The 26,439-nt window shown below is 44.6% G+C and overlaps 1 protein-coding gene across 2 annotated transcripts in view; it reads left to right on the forward strand.

The window, feature by feature from the left end:
• The window catches only part of CDHR2 (cadherin related family member 2), a 226,687-nt gene that overhangs the window by 103,100 nt on the left and 97,148 nt on the right, over positions 1 to 26,439 (forward strand). For both annotated transcript variants that reach the window (XM_044277398.1, XM_044277397.1), the window contains exons 10-13: positions 15,222 to 15,297; positions 15,394 to 15,509; positions 20,401 to 20,631; positions 22,375 to 22,530. In XM_044277398.1, coding sequence (XP_044133333.1) covers positions 15,222 to 15,297; positions 15,394 to 15,509; positions 20,401 to 20,631; positions 22,375 to 22,530 — 579 coding nt within the window. The remainder of the gene's footprint in view (positions 1 to 15,221; positions 15,298 to 15,393; positions 15,510 to 20,400; positions 20,632 to 22,374; positions 22,531 to 26,439) is intronic.

The raw sequence follows: 26,439 nt of genomic DNA on the forward strand, positions 1-26,439 counted from the left end.
GGCTAGCCCCATGACCTCCGCCACAGGACGAACACTCATGTTTGAATTTACATTTGGGCACAAACTTGCAACTCCCCCCATTAAAGAGAAAGCACAAGCCCTTAGCCGCTGCCGTTGCAAACCCTGATTGACCAGCCCCCCCACGCTCCCCCCGAAAGGGCTGCCCCGATCTTACTGGCGCCATCACCCTCATCCACAACCCTATGTATTTATGGTCCCACCGCATGCCAGGGCGGACCGCCTTCCTCTGACGAAACGGCTCGTCATTCCTCAGCCATCCAGTACCCCATAGACCCTATAAGCCTCCCCTATAGCGTCCAAATAGCAAAAAAGCACCAAACAACTGTCCAGTGCTCTTTCCCCAATCACACTTGCTAATATGGCGAACGCCTGGAGCCAATTCGCCGGTATTAGCCGGTACCGCCGTTTTTCCTGTCTTCCTTTTTTCCCTCTATCCCTTTGTCAAGATTAAAGCATTCACCGCATCATCCCCCTTCACCGCATCATCCACCCACACCATAACCTCCCCAACCCCTCCAATCACTTTCTTCTGCCCCCGCCAAAACCACTCAGCCCAGCACCCTGAGCTAATGCAAGAAACGCTCCCAATGCTGCCTCACCTGGCTGCTGGGGTGCTGTGTACCCCGCAGCTGAATTTCCGGAATCCTGACGCTGCACACCAGATGTCATCGGCACGACCACTCCAGATGTCATCCGCCCGCTTGAACACGGCATCCTACCAAACCCAAGTCATCTTTGTCCTCACTCTGCTGAGGCCTGTGCACCCTCCCCCTTTCCTGGTGCACAGCCTCGTGTCCCATGCTGCTGCTGCTGCCTCTCCCACTGAGAGGGGGGAGCCTGCAGCACCTGCTTCTGCCACCACGCTGCCTGCTGCTGCGGACGGGGCACTGGTCACCCCGCCCTTCACTGGGCCCCACCGAACTGCTGGATTCCTCCCATGCCTGGAGGATCTGGAGGGAGTCTGCACGCCGTCCCCCGGCGCAGAGGGTCCCCAGAGGGGCTCCTGACTCAGCGCCAGGGGCTCAGGCGCGCCGGCGGCCGCGCCCGCTGCGGCCAGATCGCACTTGGCTGGTTGGCTCGCTGTACCCGCCACCCCCCTGCAACAGGCTGGCTACCTGCTCCTGCAGCCACTCCGGACCCCTGGCTTCCGCTGCCGCCCTCAACTGCTGCAAAAACTTTGTCCACTGAGAGGGACATCGTGACTGGTAAGTTCATTCAGTTCTTTTTCCTCCGGCAACCTCCTTTTAAAACCTAAATCCCAGCCCCTCTATCTCCCTAACCACCACCTCTCCACATTTATTAACTTACTCCTGCCTGGCCCTTTCTACCAAAACCTCTTATGTCGGCCTCCCCCTACCTCTCGTCCCAGTCCGGCCTCTCTTGATCTTAATATTTTTGTATATGGCCATGAGTCACCATGTTGCCCCAGTTTGGTCCATTCAAACATCCGTATTTCTGGGTCCGCATCCATTCCGCAATTTTGCGGAACGGGTGCAGACCCATTCATTTCAAAGTGGCCACAAGATTGCTGTCCGCATCCGTAGTTCTGTTCCGCGGCCCCACAAAAAAGATAGAGCATGTCCTATAGGCATTTATATCACAGGGCCGGCCAGGTGCGGTCCGCAAAATGCGGAACGCACACGGCCGGTATCCGTGTTTTGCGGATCCGCAATTTGAGGAGCGCAAAACACTTGCAGACGTCTGAATGGACCCTCAGGGGTATCAATAAGCTTTAGGTCACTTTCATGTGGCAGCATTTTATTCAACATCTTGCACTAGGATCGTAAGCCAAAACCAGGAGCATGTCCACAGAAGGAGTGTAATCGTTCCATTATTTATAATTTTTCATATGTGGTGTCTGGTGATCTGATTCTATAAATGGGTTATTCGACTTAAATGGAAAAAAAAAATCAGGACACACAATGAACATCAGTGCCATGAGTTGGGCATCTCGATGAAGGCAATGCCAGATGTCCAACTACTAGCAGACCTGTGGGAAGAAGGACAGAGGAGTCTTGGTGAAGGCCCCTTCACTGACCTGCGTCTTCCATCTACTAAAACACCACCAGTCAGTGACTCCTCACCGCTTGACAAGTTCTTGTGTGTTGTAACAGAGGAGCTGAGGAAACTTAAAAAATAACGTCCCATGTTACAACAACATTTCTGAAAAAGAACTAGCTGGAATAATGTCCCTAGAAAGGGACGATTCCATAGTCATCAAGCCTTCTGACAAGGGCGGTAACAAAGTCGTCTTAGATACATCACAATATATAGAGATGTGCGATAACATCTTAAAAGTGACTGAGTGCTATCAGGTTCTTAAACAGAACCCTACTACTTCCTTCAAGAGAGACCTAGTGGTTATGATACAGGAAGCCAGAAATGAACTCCTCATTGATAAGAATGAAGTAGACTTCCTAATCCCGACCCATCCTATATTGGCCTGCTTTTATGCGCTACCAAAGGTCCATAAGGGATGGGACCCTTGAAAAGGAAGACCAATAGTATCTGGGATAGGAAGTCTCACACAAAACATAAGTAAATACGTAGACACCATCTTACGTCCATTTGTACTATCTCTCCCATCATATGTGCGTGATACGATGGACGTATTGAATAGAATATACAATATTGTTCTGGAGGAAGACGTTATTCTGGCTAGCATAGATGTGGAATCTCTCTACACGTCGATTCCACATAATTAAGGCATTCGTACCACGGCTTATTTCCTCAAGGGGAGAGGTACCCACTGTGAGAAGCACAATCAATTTGTTCTGTCTCTTCTAAGATTCGTTCTGGACCACAACATATTTACCTTTAATTGTAAAATCTTCTGCCAGCTCAGGGGTGTTGCAATGGGCACTCCTTGTGCCCCCAGTTTTGCAAAACTGCTGTACCTGGGCTGGTGGGAGAATGAAGTTGTCTTCAGCAAATCTCATGATGAATGGTCATCCCATATACAAGTGTGGCTCAGTTTTATCGATAACATACTGATTTTTTGGAAAGGGAGTAAGCAGGAATTTGAGGCCTTTGTACATCATCTCAATGTGAGCAATCTACGACTATTTGTTACTTCAATAATTGGGAGATTACATTCCTAGATCTTTGTATTACCAAAGGCAGAGAGGGCCACATCAGTACTAGAATGTTTAGAAAACAAACGGCGACCAATAATCTTCTACAATGGAAGAGTTGGCATCCACAGCCTTTACGTCAAGGGATACCCAATAGGACAATATCTCAGGGCTAGGCGAAACTGCTCTGGATTATTTGATAAAAAAAAAAAATAGCAGACGATCTCAGAGAGAGGTTTTCTGCCCGTGGGTACCCGGATACGATCCTTAAGAACGCTTACCATCATGCACGATGCTCCGATCGGGCAACCCTTTTTACTCCAAAAGAAACCAAGATAAAGGATGAAGTTGTAAGGATAATCGGGGCATTTGATGCAGGACATCAAATGGTGAGGGATATTATCACCCGCCATTGGGGTAAACCTACGTACAGATCCTGATGTTGGTAACTGTGTCGGTAGTTATCCCTCTATTACATATCGTAGATGCATAAACGTAAGGGATAGATTAGTGCACAGCTTTTTTACCCCTGCCCAAACACAAACATGGCTATTTTATGACAGAAAGGGGACATTTAGTTGTAGCGGCTACGTCGCGTGTAATTCAATTCTAAACGGGCAGGACTTTTACCTGCTCAGTGACTCAAAAAACGTATGACATCTGGTCCTATATTTCTGTGTAGAACCACAGCAGTTATATACCTTATAACATGTAACTGCGGCCTACAATATGTGGGCAAGACGATACGTGAATTCAGACGCAGAGTAGGAGAACACCTCAACGATGTCTGCAGTGAAAAAGACACGCCAATTGCGAGACACGTTAATGAGATGCATGGAGGTAATGTCAATGTTATACAATTCCAGGGCATCTAACAAGTGCTCCAATCTCCTAGAGGAGGAGATTTGGACAATAGATTGCTCAGAAAGGAACTGGAATGGATCTACCGCCTTAATACGGAAAGCCCTAAAGGGGCTTGAATGAGTGCAGCAGCTTTACATGCTTCATTGACTAACTAATTATGTGCAATGCAACATGTTATACACATCGATGTCCAATGTTTTACTGTGCAGTAGCAGTGTGTGCATCCGTCACCGCACACCTTTTGAATGACCCCCTTTCTGTGTCTGAAAATGGTGCACAATCTGCCCACTAATTGAAATGGGGTCTCCTTATCCTCAGTTTTACTCTACTCCCATCTATATGACAGCTTCACAGTTTATATTTGTTGTTTAAGCTGCCCATTATTATTCATTTATCCCCTCAATGTGATTATTTACTACTCACTTTCCAGACTGGGTCTGACCACCTGCTATACGTTGTAAGCCACCTATAGCTCCCCCAAAACCCCTATGTAGGAAAAGAGACATAATGACATAACATCACTTGACCTGAGGGACGGACGGACGGAGGCACAATGTTTAGCCACGCCCACTTCACCCTCATTGGTCCAAGCGGACAGCGCCTTCTCCTCCCCCTTCACTAGGGTAGCAGTATATATGGAGCATAATCCGGCGGGCACGCACGGCCACCATAGTGCCGATGCGCTGCACATAGACATTTGCTTTGTTCTACCGCCGTCACCGATTTACATACTACTTCTCTACTCTCAGCCCTCTGCCCTGCTCCTGATGAAGTGTCTGGCCCAATGGACACAGAAACGCATCGAGCGGGCTGAGGAGTAGCTATTGCTTAGGTAGCCTTGCTGTACCATGCTCTGGTATCATGTGAACGCCGGACTCCATTAGGGCTTTCTAACTGAGTCTCTCTCTTAGGGCCCTTTCACACTTGCGTTGTCCGGATCCGGCGTGTCCTCCACTTGCCGGAGGTACACGCCGGATCCGGAAAAACGCAAGTGTACGGAAAGCATTTGAAGACGGATCCGTCTTCAAAATGCTTTCAGTGTTACTATGGCAGCCAGGACGCTATTAAAGTCCTGGTTGCCATAGTAGGAGCGGGGAGCGGGGGAGCGGTATACTTACAGTCCGTGCGTCTCCCGGGGCGCTCCAGAATGACGTCAGAGCGCCCCAGGCGCATGGATGACGTGTACATGCGATCACGTCATCCATGCGCCTGGGGCGCCCTGACGTCACTCTGGAGCGCCCCGGGAGCCGCACGGACGGTAAGTATGCTGCTCCCCCGCTCCCCGCTACACTTTACCATGGCTGCCAGGACTTTAGCGTCCCGGCAGCCATGGTAACCATTCAGAAAAAGCTAAACGTCGGATCCGGCAATGCGCCGAAACGACGTTTAGCTTAAGGCCGGATCAGGATCAATGCCTTTCAATGGGCATTCATTCCGGATCCGGCCTTGCGGCAAGTCTTCAGGATTTTTGGCCGGAGCAAAAAGTACTGCATTCTGCGGTATTTTCTCCGGCCAAAAAACGTTCCGTTCCGGAACGGAAGACATCCTGATGCATCCTGAACGGATTTCTCTCCATTCAGAATGCATTAGGATAATCCTGATCAGGATTGTTCCGGCATAGAGCCCCGACGACGGAACTCTATGCCGGAACCGGCCAACGCAAGTGTGAAAGGGCCCTTAGCGGCCTTACTGATACTGCAGTATAGAGTATATTGATTCACTTAGGATAGAGCATTTGACAGCATCGTACTGTGCTGCATCCCACAGTTTTTTTGTTACTTTGGAGCCTAAGTACATTAATTGCTCCTAAATATAGGGCCCCCTGACAGCGGCTGAACAATACCGCTTGTGGGAGGCTTTACCTTTTTCAGTGGGAAGGCACAGAACACATACTGGACCAGTAGTGAAATCACCTCGTAATCAATGAGGGGTTGCCCTGTTAAGCACTGTTTCTCAGTTATACTATGCAGATACTGGGACAGGTGGTTACTGTTATATACACCTTCCCATGACCGCCAATTCAGTGTGGGAATGCACCAGTCACAATACACTGTGCAATAGAGCAATTTATATTACACAGATGGGGGCTCATTCAAATACAGCTTTCCCTCAGTAGTGTTGTGACGGTGATATTGGAAATTGGATAATATATGCTACATCCCGCTTTCCATACAATTACATCCCACTATTGCCTGTCTCTGTAATAAGAGAAATATCGTTTTGCCCTTTTATACTAGAACTTCTAATAAAGATTTATTATTTTATTTTAAACCGCTTATCAGGCAGTGATACTTTAATATTAGTGCGGTAAATCTACCATATATTTTCCGTTAGCCACTATAAATGGGTTAATTGCTAAATAATTTTTAGTCTAGGGCAGAAAAGGGTTACATTGCAAACTCACTGGTGGCCTATGGCAGTTAAAGAGGTTTTCCAAGTTAAATTAAAAGTTTAGCATCTTCAGTAAATGCGCTAAAGTAACAGTCGTATCTCCACCTTTATTCGCTGCTTCTTTCTGTGTCATGTTCCAGTTCTCCCTACCTGTGTATATTTTTGCTGACTAGAGCAGTGATGCCCTGTGCACACCATCAGTGATGGTCAGTTCGCAGTGTTCGCCAGCGAACACATGTGGGCTGCCATCTTTAGTAAGGTAGACTCACCCATCCGGTGATGCACAGGTAAGCCCTTACCTGTGCTGGGAGCCGGTCTGAAATCAAATGCAGTCACCGGGAGCAAGCAGTTCCAAGAACAGCCCAATGAAGGCCCCGGCAGCTGTTCTTGGAACTGCCTGCTCCCGGTTACTGTATTTGATTTCAGACCGGCTCCCGTCACAGGTAAGTGTTTACCTGTGCATCGCCAAACGGGTGAGTCTACCTTACTAATGATGGCAGCCCGCATGTGTTCGCTGGCGAACACTGTGAACTGACCATCACTGCACACCATGTCTCTGCTGCAGCCAGTCACTTGCTTCAGCAGTAACTTGCCTATACTGGAGTATTTTCACTGCATGGTGATCTGGTGTGTACAAGACTTCACCAATGCAGCCAGAAACAATACGTCATCACTGAAGGACCAGATGTGGGGTGAAAGTGTGAATTTATTTGTTATTTTAATACATTTACTGCTGCTGGGAAACTTAATTTAACTTGCAAAACCCATTTTAGGTTTTAATGATAAAGTATTCGATGGTCTGGAGCAGTGAAAGGGGTACTACTTTCTCACCTATCCAGACTTATTGTAAGGCCAAGGCTACATGCAGATTTTTTGTAGCAAAATATCTGCAATTCTAATTACTAAGCTACAGATCTTTTCCTAAGGAACATGTTAAAGGAGTTTTCATGAGACTTAGACATTGATGACCTCTTCTCAGGACAAGTCATTAATGATTAAATCTGTGGGTGGTCCAACACCTGGGAACCCCACCAACCAGCTGTTTTGGGCAGGTGTCAGAAACTATACAGTGGATGGAAATGGAAGCAGAAGGCTCCGTCCACTGGGTAGTTTCTGGCACTTGCAATCTGCAGCTCAGCTCCCATTCTCTTAAGTCAGGCATGTCCAAACTGCGGCCCTCCAGCTGTTGCAAAACTACAACTCCCAGCATGCCTGGGTAGCTTACAGCTATTAGGGCATGCTGGGAGTTGTAGTTTTGCAACAGCTGGAGGGCCGCAGTTTGGACATGCCTGTCTTAAGTGGTAGCTGAGCTGCAGTACCCTGGCATGGCCACTCCCCAGTGCATGGAGCCTTCTGCTTCCAGCTCCTTCCACTGTGTAGTTTTCAGTGCTTGCAGCTGTCTAAAACACCTAATAAGTAGTGGTATGTATGTCGACCCCAACTGATCTAATATTGATGAACTTTCGTCATCTTGGTGTACTCCTGTAGACTGCAGCTCTCACTTAAAATCAATCTTGTAGCATTACAAAAAATATCAGTGTAGCCTAGGGCGATTCCACTTTTTTATGTGGTTTTTGAAGCCAAAATCAAGAGTGGATCGTAAAGGAGAGAAAATATTAAGGACACATACTACTTCTCTTTTTAAACGGAATCTTTTACTCCGATTTTGGACTGTTATCTTCAGTAATACATGAGTAGTAATGCAGATAAGGAGTCCAGATCACAATTTTTTATTTTCCTGCTGCTCCCAGTTCCTCCGCTGTCAGTGCTCAAAGCTGCACTAAAATATACAGTCTAGACTGCTGTGCTGTTTTAACACAATGGAGAAGACTCAGTGGAACGTGCCGCCCCCCAGGGCCCTAACGTGTGCCAGGTTTAGTGGAATTCTGAGTGATGTGGTGTGACCTATATGTGTCACGGTGCTCCTACCTACTGTAGATACAGCACAAACCCATGCTTAGGCTCCGAAGCAAATAAAGGGTAATATTTGAGTCAGGGGATGAAGAATAACTTGAGTCCAGACTTTGGAAAACTTTAACAGCAGCTTTACTTGGGCAAACTTGATTCCAGAAAAATAACTGAAATATAGTGGCCTAAATGGGAGGAAATGCTCAAAAACCCCAAACACTGTGTCGTGTTTATAACCGGGCGCGCTCCACATGTGATCTGTTGCTAACGGTAATACCCAGCAAAAATGCATACAATGGAGGATGTCGGCAGCGGACCACATGCACCACAATGGCATTGTACACAAGATAGGAAAATGTGTGGAGGCAAATATAAAAATACATAAATCACTGCGAAAGGTGCACCACAACGATATGCAACTGTTGCATATCATTGTGGTGCACCTTTCACATTGATTTATAAACTTGATTCCAGACAATTTCCAGGCTTTTCTTACATTCAGGCTTCCTCTTGCTTCCTGCAGGCTTTGGCATACACTGGCAGGCAAACTTGGCAACTGTACTTTCCCTGTCTGCTGGTTCAACCGGAACGCTTTCTTTCTCTCTGCTGTGCTAAATTCTGATTGGGTCAGGTTACTGGACTTTCAGACTTTCGGTTCTGGTATACTTGGATTGAGGTGCCTTCGGCTGTTGTCCCCCTCCTGAAACTTAGTAAAGTAAATTAGCATGGAGTCCTGGTGCTCTAAAAGCTACTTCCCTTCGGTGGCTCCTGCTCCAGCCGAAGAATAATTTCCTCAAGCTGCTATATCTTCTGGCAACCGAAGAACACTTTCCTCTGGTTGCTACTGCTTCCATATGTCTGCTTCCATGGCAAGCATAGCTTAAGCTACTTTCACACTGGCTTTTCTGGGTCCGCTTGTGAGATCCGTTTCAGGGATCTCACAAGCGGACCAAAACTGATCAGTTTAGCGCCAATGCATTCTGAATGGATAAGGATCCGTTGAGAATGCATCAATTTGGCTGCGTTTGGTCTCCATTGCGTTTTTTAGACGGTCACTAAAACGTAGCTTGCAGCATTTTGGTGACCGTCTGACTATGCGAAGCCAAACGGATCCATCCCGACTTACAATGTAAGTCAATGGGGACGGATCCGTTTTTTACCGACACAATATGGTGCAATTGAAAACAGATCCGTCCCCCATTGACTTTCAATGTAAGTCAAGACGGATCCGTTTTTACTTAGACTTTTTTTTTTATGAATAATGCAAACAGATCCGGATACAAGTGTTTGCATTATTGGTTCGGATCCGTCTGTGCAGATACAAGACGGATCCGCACCAAACGCGAGTGTGAAAGTAGCCTTAGCCTGCACTTGCTGTTTTAGGCATGTCTGACTGTGTCCATGCCTAGGCTAGAACTCTCTAGAACTGCTGCCCCTTCCTTATAGTAGGAAGCAGAACTCGCCCACTTCTGCCCAAAGGGGGAAGCATGGAATGGTGAGTTCCATTCTATGTAGAAATCTCTCTCTCTGCCATATACACTGCCATCTTCTGGTGAACCTGGCATATTACATGAACATAACAGTTTCAAGATAGTAAGATCAATGCACACTTGAGAAGAACCTGGAAATAAACACAAGAATGACATTGGTGTTAGCAATAAAAGACAGTAGAATGGTGAAAGAATAGTAACGCCACTCTGGGGTATTAAATTAGGTGCGCATGTCCTGACAATGTATTTCAAAACAGCTCTGAATGCTGATAGCAGGGGAGTGGGGGGCAGTAGGAAAAAAAAAATAGTGATCTGGACTCCATATCTGCAGTACTATTCATTTATTACTGTACATAATACTTCTGAATCGGGTTAACATATTCTTTTTAAATCCAGTCCTGGCTTTGGTTGTGGAAAGGCAGCAGGATCTGCATGTTGATCACCACTAACTTCCAGGCTGCATCTGTACATGCTGTTTGAAACGTGTACAGGCAGCCTAAAGGAAGCTCAATGAGGTCAAGTTGTCTGAAACTTATGAAGTCCACCTTTCCCTACCATTCCTGTACTAATAATAGAGATAAAGGCAGAACAAAAAAGAATAAACTTGAGGTAGTGTCACATACTGGAAAGCTGCCCTGGTTGATTCCAACTATCCAGTTGTAACCAAGGATGATAAACAAAAGTGTTGCCCACACCTGCCATTGGCACTTTGGGTTCTTTCTGTACTCAGTTTTTCCAGACAGTATGTTATACATTACGTACGTTAAACTGCATCAATATAATAATAGCAAAGACAGGTGCACTTTGCGGTCTTACTAAACCCTCAAACTGATGTTAAAATTGAGAGATTAGTCAACATATCCTACTATGTAGGACAAGTCTGAGCCCGAGCACCGTGTCAAGGTTTCTCAAGTAGCTTGGGTCCTAACACTCACCTACCTGAGCCGTATGGGAAATACCAGGGGCCAGTGGGCGAATTACAGGAGCATGAGGTCAAAACTGCATCAAGAAACCTGACAGTGGATGTACCCTTAGAGAAGGACATACATATCCAGTGTGTATTCTAGGTAACATCCTCAATTACTGCAGGCAAAATGCCAAAAATACAAATAACAGAAAGTTAAATGTCTTTATTTGTAAAAAAAAAAAAAGATAGTAGTAACTAGCAAGTAGTGTTGAGCGTGAATATTCAAATCACAAATTTTTATCGCGAATATCGGCACTTTGAGAATTTGCAAAGTTCTGGAATATAGTGCTATATCTTCATAATCACAAATATTCTAGATTTTTTTTATCACTAGATTAACCTATAATCTTTTTTCTCTTATTGTATATAGCTTCTCTTTATCCTTATGCTATCTATCAAAACACATATGGACCTCTGAATGGAACCTTACACGGGGGTGATCAATGACAGGGGGGTGATCAGGGAGTCTATATGGGGTGATCACCCCTTGTCATTAATCACCCCCCTGTAAGGCTCCATTCAGACGTCCGTATGTGTTTTGTGGATCCGCAAAACACGGACACCGCGGATCCACAAAACACATATGGACGTCTGAATGGAGCCTTACAGGGGGGTGATCAATGACAGGGTGGTGATCACCCCATATAGACTCTCTGATCACCCCCCTGTCATTGATCACCCCCCTGTAAGGCTCCATTCAGACATTTTTTTGGGCACAAGTTAGCGGAAATTGATTTTTTATTTTGTTTGTTTTTTCTTACAAAGTCTCATATTCCACTAACTTGTGTAAAAAAAAAAAAATCTCACATGAACTCACCATACCCCTCACGGAATCCAAATGCGTAACATTTTTTAGACATTTATATTCCAGACTTCTTCTCACGCTTTAGGGCCCTTAAAATGCCAGGGCAGTATAAATACCCCGCATGTGACCCCATTTCGTAAAGAAGACACCCCAAGGTATTCCATGAGGGGCATATTGAGTCCATTAAAGATTGAATTTTTTGTCCCAAGTTAGCGGAAAGGGAGACTTTGTGAGAAGAAACAAAAGAAAAATCAATTTCCGCTAACTTGTGCCAAAAAAAAAAATTCTATGAACTCGCCATGCCCCTTATTGATTACCTTGGGGTGTCTTCTTTCCAAAATGGGGTTACATGTGGGGTATTTATACTGCCCTGGAATTCTAGGGGCCCTAAAGCGTGAGAATAAGTCTGGGATCCAAATGTCTAAAAATGCCCTCCTAAAAGGAATTTGGGCCCCTTTGCGCATCTAGGCTGCAAAAAAGTGTCACACATGTGGTATCGCCGTACTCAGGAGAAGTTGGGCAATGTGTTTTGGGGTGTCATTTTACATATACCCATGCTGGGTGAGAGAAATATCTCGGCAAAAGACAACTTTTCCCATTTTTTATACAAAGTTGGCATTTGACCAAGATATTTATCTCACCCAGCATGGGTATATTGTAAAATGACACCCCAAAACACATTTCCCAACTTCTCCTGAGTACGGCGATACCACATGTGTGACACTTTTTTGCAGCCTAGGTGGGCAAAGGGGCCCACATTCCAAAGAGCACCTTTAGGATTTCACAGGGCATTTTTTACACATTTTGATTTCAATCTCATTACTTCTCATGCATTAGGGCCCCTAAAATGCCAGGGCAGTATAACTACCCCACAAGTGACCCCATTTTGGAAAGAAGACACCCCAAGGTATTTGCTGATGGGCATGGTTATAACCTTTCTATACTGTTTTGTCATGGAAACTCATTTGCATAAACATGGTGGGAAAGGCATGCAAATAGTGTTCCAGCTGAAAAACAAGGCAGATTCTGCTAATTCGCATGTCTTTTCCATATGCCCATGTTTATGTAAATGAGTTTACATGACAAAACAGTATAGAAAGGTTATTGAATATAAATGTTAGGACAATTAGAAAACTGAATTTTTTTATGCAGCCCTCCTAAGCAGTGAGAGAAGAGTTAGCTGGCATCCAAAAAATAATTACTAATTTTGTCACCCTAATGATAATGATCTAGGTGCACAGGTCCCCCAAGGCATCCAACAAAAGTCAAGCAACTGTGAGGCTCACTGGCTCTCAAGTCTGTGTGGATAGAGAGCTGGTCTTGAATGTCTCATAGCACACAAGGCTGCCATTGTAAGGTATGCTGAATATACCTGTCTTATGGATAGATTGTTGCCTTGCACATACCTGGCGTATGGTGTTATAGGTAATGAAATTGTGCATGCAATATGTGCATATTAGTGTTGATCAAGCACCAAAGTGCTCGGGTGCTCTGGCCGAACACATCGGGATGCTCAGGTGCTCTACCGAGCAGACGAGTATAATGGAAGTCAAGGGGAAAACCCGAGCATTAAACCAGGCACACCCTGCTCTTAAGAGGGGAGTGTGCCTGGTTCATAGGAAAATGTCAGAAATTGATGGAAACACCACTAAAATGGTTTGGGAACAAAATGGCGAGGATGTCTGGATGCATCTTGGACTCCCAGGTCGCTGCTGGGAACCATGTTGTCCGAGTAGTAAGCCACTTTTACATACTGACAATAATACGCACAAAACCAAAAAAACTAAGAAAAAAATGTAGAGTAAAAATTGTTAAGAAACATTCTTGTCTGTATATTTACTTGTATATAAAGTGCAATTGCTGCCAAAAATGACAAGGAAGAGGTACTCCGATACAACCTGTATATTACATAATGGAGGGCATCATTCCCATTGTGGTACAATAGTTCAGGTAGTGAGACTCCTACACTCATAAAGCCTATGCACTAAGTGAAAGGGCTGCCAAAAATTACAAGGAACAGGCACTCCAATACACCCTTTGTTACACATAAAAGAGGGCATCATACACACCCTTGAAAAATGATGATTGATGGCCTGCTGGTGACCCTCAAAAACGTTTGGAGCAAGGGCCTACTGATCTGACCATTTAAAACATTAGGGGCGATGGCCTGCTGCTGCATTGGTGACTCTGGATAACCTCTGGGCAATTGCACATCCCCGTTACGGCGACGATCCATTTGGATATCTGCCCTATCAACTTTTGATGTTCTTTTCTGCGCCTACCATGGTGATCACGGGTAACAGAGAATCAGGGTTCGATGCCGGAGAGGGAGCCTGAGAAACGGCTACCACATCCAAGGGAGGTCAATGGCTGAAATCTGATTGGCTGTTGTTGCCTTGCCCCTTTTTTTCCCTAATTGTGAACCACCCAGAGAGGGCGTAACAAGTTATTAAAGCACAAGCGTCCAAGGAAGGCAGCAGGCGCGTGGCAATTATCCACTCCTGACTCTGGGAGGTAGTGACGATAAATAACAATACAGCACTCTTAAGAGGCCCTGTTATTGGAATGAGTACACTATCCGTTAACGAGGATCTATTGGAGGGCAAGTCTGGTGCCAGCAGCCGACTTGCTCCCGGCCTCCACAACGTTCAACCAGTGTTCCATCGTGGTGAGAATTGTGTTGACCAGACTCTTGGCTACCGAGACTGGACTTGTAGGTGAGGGCCTGCTGCCGCTTTGTTGACTCTAGATAACTTCTAGGCGATCGCACGTCCCTGTGACGCCGACGATCCATTTGGATGTCTGCTCTATCAACTTTGGAGCAATTTTTAACAAGGAACTTCTGGTATAGTACCGTTTTGCTTGTAATCTCCACCAGAGGAATGAGAGATGAGAAGTTCTCTTTGTAGCGGAGGACAAGAAGGGTGAACAACCAGTAATCTGTGTTGTCTAAAATGCGTTTAACGGGCGGGTCGTGGGAAAGGAAGCCTAACATGAAGCCATGTGTGCCAGAGTACCAACAGGCAATACTTCACTGTCGTCATCAGAAGGTGAGCTGACCCTGTAAAAGATTGTAGGTGAGGGCCTGCAGGTGAGCTGACCCTGTAAAACATTATATGCGAGGGCCTGCAGTTGAGATTTCACTTATTTTTTTTCTATCTCTGGCCCTGACACACCGAAGGTATTGCACAGATGCCACAAGTCACTGCAGACACCCTTATATAGGAAAAGTACCTAAAAGTATGGAAAAAATATAACAATTTTCACTTATATTTTTTCTGTCTCTGGCCCTGACACACAGAAGGTATTGCACAAATGTCACAAGTCACTGCAGACACCCTCTATAGAAAAAGTATGGAAAAAAAAAATGATGGCTATATTATATTGCTGCCACCACACACAATAGTCCTTAAAAGGACTTTTGGGTCTTTGAAACGTTTTTTAACAAAATAGATTGCGATTACACTCCCTACACTATCTGTCCCTTCCTAAGCGCAGCTCTCCCTGACTAATAATGAGCTGAACACGCTCATTATGAGCTCAACACTAGTGCATATTACATTGCCGATTTTTGCCATCATGGATTTTGGGCGTATATTAAGCAAAAAATGTGTGAAATATCGCAAATTCAAATATTGCCTATGCCGCTCATCACTACTAGCAAGATGTTCACACAAAGTCTGCATTTTGTTTTCATACAGGGCCACAGCGTCTTGACAGTTTCTGCTGTAGACGGTGACAGGGGACTCAATTATGACATCCTATATTACATTGAAAGTAAGTATGTAATACATTCATTATGATATATAATCTACTGAACTTGCATATTATAGTTTTTTAAACATACTGCACTAAAACTCTTTCTCTCTGCAGGTTCTCCTAATTCTGATCTATTTGTCATAAAAATTAACGGAGAAATCGATGTAGCAGGAGACATAGATCGGGAAGCTCTTTTGGACAATGGGGAACAGATTATAATACAAGTGGTGGTGAGTATGACATAGCTAAACTACAGTGGTGCTTGAAAATATGTGAAACCTTCAGAATTTTCTATATTTCTGCATAAATTTGACCTAAATCTACATCAGATGATGCAAAATATTAGACTTTATAATTTATTTATTGAGTAAAATGATCCAATATCATATCTCTGTGAGTGGCAAAAAAATGTTAACCTTTGCCTACAGTATCTGATGTGACCTACTTGTGTAGCAATAACTGCAACTAAACATTTCTGGTAATTGTTTAGTCCTACAGACCGGCTTGGAGGAAATTTGGACATTTGGCCAGGACTTTGACTTGGCCATTCCAAATCTTTGACATTATTCTTCTTTAACAATTCTTTGGTAGAATGACTTGTGTGCTTAAGGTCGTCAGGGGCTGGCTGGCAAATTTTAGCCTGGGGCGCTAGCACACAGCACAGGCCCATGTGTAGCAGCCCATACTTAACCTGTCTAACCCCCGATTATCATATAAAGGTGGTATGGGTAAATGGGCTTTAAATCTTAAAAAGGCGGTGCACAAATATAAAGTAAAATTTATGTAACTAATATATCTATCTATATCTATAATGCTTCTTGCAGTTTCTGCTTCCTGAGGGGAAAACTGGAAACTTCCGCATTTTAAGCTCCACAGCCCTCTTTTATCCAGTGATGTCTCCTGTGATGTAGAAATCCTCTTTTCTCATCTTCTCTGTTTGGACCAGACCGCCAAATTATTAAAACATGGTTAAACATTCCAATATAGTGCCAATATGAATGTCAATATATGACAGATCAAGGACTGAACATTATGGTTACCAGAAAAAGTTGTGCAGAGACACAGGCACAACTCTGCTGAAAGCATGACAGATGAGTATAGGATGGAACTGCTGCTCCTTTCCACAGGGTCCGACTGGATCCTTGTAGGTAAAAGTGGAGGTAAATAAGAGGTCGAAATTCAGAGCGCTTTTCCAAGCAAGAGAATAATTTATTGAGAATTAAAAACTAATTACATAAAATAAAATTATAGATAAAAGGGCCTAGTATGAATGGGTTTTCAAATTACAACCTCCTTCCTCAGAAAGAACAAATCAAACAGGAAGCTGAGATTTAAAGGGTACAGGGTAAGGAAGGCACAATTACAAACAAATAAGAATGAAAAATATAAGTTCAATACAACAAATATATGAAATATATCACTACATAGGTACAGTAGAATGTAAAAAGCAGGCAAAACTTGAAAAACAAAACAAAAAACAAATTAATGCAGGTACAAAAACATAAAGGACGCAATAAAAAACCTTTTATAATGGAGTATAAACTCAGATTGAATTACAACAAAAGGACAATAGATGGTTCCCTGCAGGCAGCAGATAAAACTATTAAAAACTGCAGTCAACTCCTGCTGCGTTATTGTTAAAGCATGGTGCTGTGTAGTGTTCAGCTCTTTCCTATTAGTCATCTGGATTGTTGCAAAACTCATCTCTGATTTCCTCAAAGTTATCTCTAATCTTTTGTGTTAGTTTGATCACACGTTTAGATCGTACATTTTGGTCTGAAATAAGTGTGGACTCTGCTTCCTGCATCTGCATTGTCTGGAATCTGCATTATTTCCCTATTGATACTCGTTGCATGTAGAATTTCAGTGAGGGATATGCAATGGATATGCCTCTAGGTAATTTATTGAATGTATCTTGAGAAATTATTATAGAAGTCAAATGAAAATACTCTCTCCAGCTCTGTGAAGCATGTTTAACAAACAGGAAAAGAGTGAAGGACACAGGAAGTGAACTTACAGAAGAGGAGGAGATTTATGACATAATGAATTACAACCATAGATAACTTCATAAATTAAATATAACAGTGTCCACTAGATGGCAGCAAAGTACAGTAAGTATGGTGGGTAGCAGACTAAATACAATTAATATGAATTCTAAATGAGGGTCATTAACTGAGACAGCAAAGTCTGACTGTTGATTGGTGGTGTCCAAAGATGGTTTTGTAAGCTTTGCCGGTCTGATGAGCATCAACAACTCTTCTTCTGAGGCCCTCAGAAATCTCCTTTGTTCGTACCATGATGCACTTCCACAAATGTGTTATGAAGATAAGACTATGACAGATTCCTATTCTTTAAATAAAACAGGTCTCCCACTCACACCTGAATGTCATCCCATTGCTTGAAAAGACCTGGCAGTAATTTCACCTTCAAATTATCTGCTAATCTTAAAGGTTCACATACTTTTGTCACTCACAGACATGATATTGGATAATTTTCATCAATAAACAAATTACCAAGACTATAGTGTTGAACACGAATACTCGAAAAGCAAATTTTTATCGCAAATATCGCCACTTCGAGAATTCGCGAATATTTAGAATATAGTGCTATATATTCGTTTTTTAGAATATTCGTTATTTTTTTCCATCTGAAGTCATGATTCCTCCCTGCTTAATTTGCTTGTGGGCCAATGAGCCATTGGCCCACAAGCAACTTAAGCAGGGAGGAATCATGACTTCAAATGGAAAAAAATGACGAATATTCTAAAAAACTAATATATAGCACTATATTGAATATAGTGCTATATATTAGTTTTTTAGAATATTCGTCATTTTTTTCCATCTGAAGTCATGATTCCTCTCTGCTTAATTTGCTTGTGGGCCAATGACTCATTGGCCCACAAGCAAGAAGCAGGGAGGACTCATGTGTTCAGATGGAAAAAATGCTGAATATTCTAAAAACTAATATATAGCACTATATTCTATAGTGCTATATATTAGTTTTTGACCCATGCCTGTATTGAGCGCGCAATATTCGCATATTACGCGATCATTACCTTGCCGATTTTTGCGTTAAAAAAATAATGTAGAATATAACGAATATACGAATTTGCGAATATGACGAATATTCTACAAAATATTCACGAAATATCACGAATTTGAATATGACCCCTGCCGCTCATCACTACTGACTAATTACACATTTGTTTGATTTGGCTATATTTGTCTACTTTTAGGACTCGTGTGGAAATCTGATGTGGTTTCAGGTCAAATGTATGCAAAAATATTGAAGCTTCTGAAGGGTTCACAAACTTTCAAGCACCACTGTATGCACATACTCGCACAGACTCAACATGACTACTCAAAATGGAAATTGTTGTCCAAAGCAGACAACTATGACACACTCACACTATATACACCGCAGTGTTGTAAGGATACTGACAGGTACTGAAAATGACACTGTTACATGGCACAGTTGTAAGTATTGTGTCTGGTATTCTATTGCCACATATTTTCCTTAAAAATAGAATAACAAACTCATATGCCACAGCATATGTCAACACCCCCCAACATATGTGTAACATATATGAACATATTAACGACGAGGGAGGTCCTCAAAACCCCAACTGAATTATTAATAAAACCCTACTCCGCAGGGTACTGCATCCTTTTGCCCCCCGCCGATGAGCGCCAGCTCGGAGGCACCACTGATGGACCTAAAAACCCTGCCGCGAAATACCAACCATGGAAGTCCAGCCCCAACTATGGAGCCCTCCCATCCCCCAGAACCTGTTAATCCACCAACTCCGAGGACCTCCTGCCGCCTTGACTGCCTTGACAGGAACCTTTTTTTCTCCCAAGCTGTGACCTGAAAAACAAAACAACCTACACCATGTACCATTCATGTTACCAACTAGAAAAAATGGGGAGGGTGGGTGATAGCTGCCTAAGGGTACTTTCACATTTGCGTCAAAGGAATCTGGCAGGCAGTTCTGTCGCCGGAACTGCCTGCCGGATCCGTCAATACGTATGCCAACTGATGGCATTTTAAGACTGATCAGGATCCTGCTCTTCGTCATGCTGGCCTCCCCCTAGGCTTTGCCCTCTAGTCCGCCATACAGAAAAGTGGGAATTACTGTGCCATTGGTATGGGGACATTTGGGGCCAATTCTTTACTGCCCAGGGGGCCAAAGCACTCTAAGTTTGTTCTGCAGCACAGCATTATCTTTCTAGCTCCTTCTGTTACCCATTTGCTGCTGTAACCTTTTCTGTGTAGACCCATGACTTTCACATCTATATGAACTTGTTGGACATAATTTGGGGCCTCCTTTAAAGGCCATATCAGTATCCACAATATCAGAAATTGCTCTTTTTAGGTCTGAAGTCTCCCACAGCCCACACTGACCCAGCTATGGATCCCCTAAGGGGTGAAGTCTCCCACAGCCCTCAGTCTCTAAGACACTCTCTCCATCAGATCACTGACTTACCAAGAGTGACAACACTCTGGCTGTGAAACATGGTACTTCTCTGACACTTTTGGACCTCTAGGTGACTATTGCTACTTCATGGAACCACTGCCCAGCTTCCACTTTGGCTCACAGTCACTTGTTCCCACAGACCTCCAGAGTCCAGATGACAGGTACACCCTTTGGTGGACATACTGAGACCTACAATACTCTCAGGCCGATGGCAAGTTGTTCAGGCACTTACTGTGGTCTCTGTCAATTTCTGGTGCTCAGTCAATGCCCCAGTATGGGCTCCCCACTTCCATCTCTTGTCACAGTTGTGATGCAGAGCTACAGCTCCACAATGCACAAGCCCATGTCAGTGTCTGGCTCTTGCTTGGCCCATGCTGGTGTTGACATCTCCTTCTGCAAGCTGGCAGCCTGGAAATTATTATTCCTCCTTTCCAGCTACTCTGACATGGTACAGCTGTCAATGAAATGCAGATATTGAAAAAAAGGGTCATCAAGACTATTTCAGTTCTAGTCATGATTGAACTAAAGTGGTATACACAAATAATTTCAAATGTACCTGCTTACAGGCTGATAAGTGGCCATGTCTCTTATCTGGTGAATCGTATTATTTAAAAAAGATTAAAACGCTAATTTCTTTCCCACAGGCCCAAGAAATGGAGGTGAATATTGATGGACTGAAAGCAACAGCCAATACAAGTGTTACTATTCGTGTACTAGACATTAATGACAATAAGCCTCAGTTTTACAACTGTGAAGTGACTGACTGTAATTTTACTGCTGGCCCTGTGGACAGGTTCTTTGGAGAGATTGAGGAACATTCCTCTTTGCGGGTACCAGTGGCAAATCTTACTATCACTGCTAATGATCCTGACAAGGTATGTAAATGGTTCTGTGTTGCTTACATTACCTTCAATTTTAAAATAACCCTCTGCTTCAAGAAAAAAATCACATTAACTGGAGAACCAGAAGGTCACTTTAAGTATGTAAGAAGTGTGCTTTATTTAAGGAAAGCATTTTTCCCAGTGCCCCACTTATATTATTTCCAAAAACACATGTCCATGGTCTGTTATTGAAACTACAATTCCAGATATAGTCTATGGACAACACTGTCTTTGAAAGAAAGCAGTCTTGTTATTTTTTTTTATGTCGTACATTGCCTTTAAAGTATATTCATCACTTGTTTTTGAGGAATAATTAGAATTATCATATTGCCCCTTTTGGACGTTCAGTTAAATGATATCTTTATTTTTTTAGCGTCTTTTCGTAACTTTTTTTTTATGTAACTTTCACACTGAAGAAAATTGGCCTAAAGATTCAAGGAGTCTAAAGGCTGGAGCTCAGGGGTATTTTTATTTAACAAGGCACCCATGAGATTAGCCTAGAGTGGCAGGATGCAGGTGCTGGCACATGGTTTTTAATATTGCAGTCTATGTAAGAGGCAGGGGATAAGCAACGACATAAAACATAACATGTTAGCAGCCTACTGAACCACTGAGCAGTGAGCTTACTATGAGCTGCTAACATGTGATATCGCTGACCAGATGTCCTGATCTTCCTTTTGTAACCTATTGATATGTCAGTCAGAAAGGTGGCATTGCTATCACCTCCATGATTGGCATATCAGTAGGTTACCTTGACCAAATGCAGAGCAGGACATTTAAACCCAGGGACATGTAGTCCACCAATAGTGCTTCTAAGACTCCACTGGTGTCTGAATTAATTTTGGGGTCTGATTCATTGTCATTTGGCATCTGGTCTGGTGTATGAATTAATTTTGAGGGTCTAGGGTACTTTCACACTAGCGTTTTTCTTTTCCGGCATAGAGTTCCGTCACAGGGGCTCTATACCGAAATAGAACTGATCAGGCATATCCCCATGCATTCTGAATGGAGAGTAATGCAGGATGCATCAGGATGTCTTCAGTTCAGTCATTTTGACTGATCAGGCAAAAGATAAAACCGTAGCAACCGGCAAAAAAAATGAAGACTTGACTGAATGCCCCATAGGAATGCATTAGTGCCGATTCCCGCATTCAAAATACTGCATGCGCAGACCGGTAAAAATGTGAAAAAAGATACAAGACGGATCCGTCTGTCCACATGACAAGCGGAGAGACGGATCCGTTCTTGCTATGCATTTGTGAGACGGATCCGCATCCGGATGCGTCTCACAAATGCTTTCAGTCACATCCAGATCGGCGGATCCGGCAGGCAGTTCCGACAACGGAACTGCTTGCAGGATCACACTGCCGCAAGTGTGAAAGTAGCCTAATAGGTTGAAGTTTGGAGTGTTAATTTAATTTTGAATTAATTCTGAATTCATTTTGAATCAAATTAATTTTAAGTCTGAATTAATATGTGTACTCAGGTATCTCCCTCGACTTTAGTTTTGACAGAATATTTTGGGGCAGCAAGAGGGCACCCTCTGTCATCTCGTTGGCGCTTTCACGATTGCTATTGCAGCTGAGGCCTAACAGAGCCATCCAGGCCTGCCATCGGCTTTATTGGTCCCTGATACACCTACTGGCATAATACACTGCAATTTATTTAGCCCAAAGTAAAAAAATTGATCTGAAATAATGTCTTATATGTTCAGACTCTTACTTTCTGCTATTTAAGGACCAGAATGGAGCTTTTAACCTGTATCTGAACGGACCGGATGCGGATTACTTCACAGTAAGCCCACAGCGAATTGTAAATACTGGACTGGTACAAATCCTGGTCAAAAACTCTTTGGCTATAGACTATGAAACTGTTCACCAGATGGAAGTGGAGGTACGAATATCACTGATCTAATATTGTACATATAAAGTCTGCTTAAGATTAAGCAATAGCAGTTTGGGGGTCAAAACATAAATAGCAATAAAAGCTTAGAATTTTTGCTATGGTAACCTAACAATCTTTTCTGATCACTGGGCATATTGGAGGCTTTTTCTATACAGATAATCAGTTTTCTGTACTTGTGGTATGTACATAAATCTGTCCTACAAGTTACTGGCAGAAGGAAAGAAATGGATTTTTTTTGCAGCAACTGCATGACAGGCCTATTGTCGAGTCGCTCACCCCTTAACCTCCCCCTTCCCAACCCAATAATGACAGACTCAGCAAGTGGATTTATTGGCCACAGCAGCTTTTTTATTTATAACATAAATACAATAAATACCATAACTATAATTAACCCAAAGGTTTTCCCACCTGAAGACCCCCGCTCCAAGAACCTTACCAAGATCCTAGAGAAATGCCAGCACAGGGAGGGTCCTTGGAGCCCCGTAAAATGACGTATAACTGCCCCGCCCTCAGTTACTGACCTTTAGCCGATAAACGCCAGCTCAGAGGCAGAAGCCGGTAACCAAGGGCACCAAACATGGGCCGCTACCCACCATATCACACCCCAAAACCAATACATGGGGAGTCCATAGCCCCCTTTGGCTCCCTCTCCACCACACCAGAGTCACCATAACCACTAACTCCAAGGACCCACCACCGCCCAGGCCGCTATGACAAGCAGGGGCGTCTTTAATATTGATTGGACCCTGGGCAAAAAGTTACTTGGGCCCCCTGAATCCCACTGTCCTACACCCTAGCATGCAATCACACCCTCCACCACAACACACGCAAAAAAATGTGGTAAAGAACCTTATAGTATACAGCACCCCACAGTATGCAGTATAACAGCCTATAGTGTACAGCACCCCACAGTATGCAGTATAGCACCCTATAGTATACAGCACCCCACAGTATGCAGTATAGCACCCTATAGTATACAGCACCCCACAGTATGCAGTATAGCACCCTATAGTATACAGCAACCCACAGTATGCAGTATAGCACCCTATAGTATACAGCAACCCACAGTATGCAGTAAAGAACCCTATAGTATACAGCAACCCACAGTATGCAGTATAGCACCCTATAGTGTACAGCACCCCAAAGTATACAGCACCCCATACTATACAGTATACAGCACCTCACAGTATACAGTAGAGCAGTATACAGACCCCCACTGTATACAGCACCCCACAGTTTACAGTAGAGCAGTATAGCACTCCACAATATACAGCACCTCACAGTATACAGCACCCCAAACTATACAGTATACAGCAACCCCACGGTATACAGCAACCCCATGGTATACAGCACCCCACTGTATACAGCACCGCACTGTATACAGCCCCCCACAGTATACAGTAGAGAAGTATAGCACTCCACAATATACAGCACCCCACAGTATACAGAACCCCCGGCGACCCCTGCCCTGCCTGCCCTGACCGGAGTCATGACCTGCATCCACAGACCAATGTCCTTATGGTCCCAGCGCATACTAGGCCGAACCGCCTTTCGCTGTCGAAACTGCTTATCGTACCTCAACCACCCCTGTCCCCATACACTCGGTACGCCTCCCCTATTGCGTCCAGGTAACAGAAAGCCGCCGAACAATTGTCCAATGCTTTTTCCATAATAACACTGGCTAGGATCACAAAAACTACTGCAATCAGTTAGAGAAGGTCCGCGGAATCCAACTGTACCGCCGCTTGTCCTCCTCCTCCTTCTTTCTATCGTCTTGCCTATCCCGATCAAAATTAAAACGTTCAAGCGGGAGTAGCGAAAATATGTCCAAGTACTCCCCTTTCAAAATTCTTTCCCTAACCTCGTGCTTCAAGTGGGCCCCCAGGGGCTCCTCGAAACACACATAAACCTCCCCTTTAGCCATGTCATCCACTCGTAGCTCCTCCCCATCCCCTTCTTTAGTCCCATTCCTCACCCTATCCCCGTCCTTATCTGCCGATCCATGCTGCGCTATCCCAAGCATCCCCTCAGCCACAGTACCCACGTCCCTATCCCCTGTTCCACCTGCCGTCCTTGTACTTGGTAACCCCACTCATTGTACGCCCCACCCTGCCACTGGTGGCCCCATCACAGACCCCATACCTACCAACCCCTTCACCAAATTCCGCAACCCCACCAATAACTCTGCCAGCCATCTCCCGATACAGACACCCCTGAACCCCCCCGACCCCGATAGCCCCCCCACTACAAGCCACCGCTAATAAGGAATCCCCACATAATTCACCTGGCTGCGTGGATGCCGTGATTCCACCAGTCGGAACGTGAGGAATTGAGACTTAACTGGTGACGCACTCTCTTCCGTCCGTCCTCCGGTCTTCAGCACCTCCTATGCCCCTTCTTGCTTCCACTGACTCCAAAGCCTGCAGTTCTGCAGCCGTGCCACTGGATGTCGCCCTTGTCTCAATTTAAGACACCAAGGCCTGCAATTCTGCAGCCTCGCCACTAGAGGTCGCCCTTGACAGGATTGGAAACGCCAAGGCCTGCAGTTCCTTAGCCTCACCATTAGATGTCGCCGGTCTTCTAATTGGAGCTGAGTCCGAGCCAGCACTGCGCTGCCCGGTAAAATCACTAGGCACAGGGCCGTCATGTTGACCCCGCCGTCCTGCTGCATCTCTCCCCCACTAGGCAAGGGGACTATGGCCTGGCCCCCCACCCGCCTATCCAGGTCCAGACTCCCCGCCACCTGCATCTGAGGAGGGGGCATCCCGCAGCCCCCTCTTAGGGTCCCGCCTCGCAATAGGATTCCTCCCGGCACACACCCGCCTAGATGCCCCGCTACTCACTGCGGCGCATGCTGGATGGTCCCTGGAAGAGCTCCTTACCCGGCGCTCGGGGTCACTTGAGGGCTAAGGCGCACTGGAGGCCTGGTTCCCCACAGCCAGTTGATGGGGAGGGCAGATGGCACTGAATCCCCAGACCCCAGAAGCAGGCCTTGAACTGAAGCCTGCAGCCATCCTGACCCTCTACTCTCCGCTGCCGCACGGAGCTGTGCCAGGATCAAATCCACATCCGACATTGTGGGACACGAACAGTGACACAAGAGGTACTGCAGCAGCTCAGACACGGGCTGCTGCCACACTGCTTTCTCTACACAATGGCCCCTTTTCCCACCCATGCTACTGCTTTTAAGCCCTAAACCCCACCCCTAGCACCCTTACCATCACTATTCCTTCTCCCTAACCACTTACGTCCCCACTCCCTCCAAGCCCCCGTCATTCCAGGCCTCCACCCAGGCTTGCAGCCCTAATTCCGGCCTGTACTATACTCAGCTTCTGTTCTGAAGAAAAACAAAAATAAAGAATAAATAAATAAAAATGTAAAATGAAAGAGGTATACCCATCTAGGGTATCCCCATCAACCAATTTATGGCATGTCACTATGATATGCCATCAATGTCAGATGCAGCCTATGCAGGTCTCATCTTTCGGACCTGCTCCTATCTCAAGAACGGGGCTCTGAAGTGAAGAGAGAGCACTCTATTCACTGCTATGAGACATCCTAAAATTGCCTGTGTGACGCTGTCAGTTATTTTCAGAAGCCCCACAGCTGTGACTGGAAAGCAACCTGCACAAAAGCAGTCACCCATTATGTAAAGGTGTCATCAATTCCTCCACAAACAAGCAAAATGCTTGTTTGTCGGGTAGTCACATCTTTTATACAGCACCTAAAATTGTTGTTTGTATGTAGCGCATTGCCTGTGTAAACAAGGGATGTGCTGCCGACAATATGCAAAGTGAATGGGGAACAAACAAGCGTAATAACAATTGTTCATACCCAAGGGTGCACCTAGCCTTTCTGCTGCCTAAGGCAAAAACTGAAATAGTGACCCCCCTTCCC

The sequence above is a fragment of the Bufo gargarizans genome, chromosome 2 (assembly GCF_014858855.1).
Source record: "Bufo gargarizans isolate SCDJY-AF-19 chromosome 2, ASM1485885v1, whole genome shotgun sequence".
NCBI lineage: Eukaryota > Metazoa > Chordata > Amphibia > Anura > Bufonidae > Bufo > Bufo gargarizans.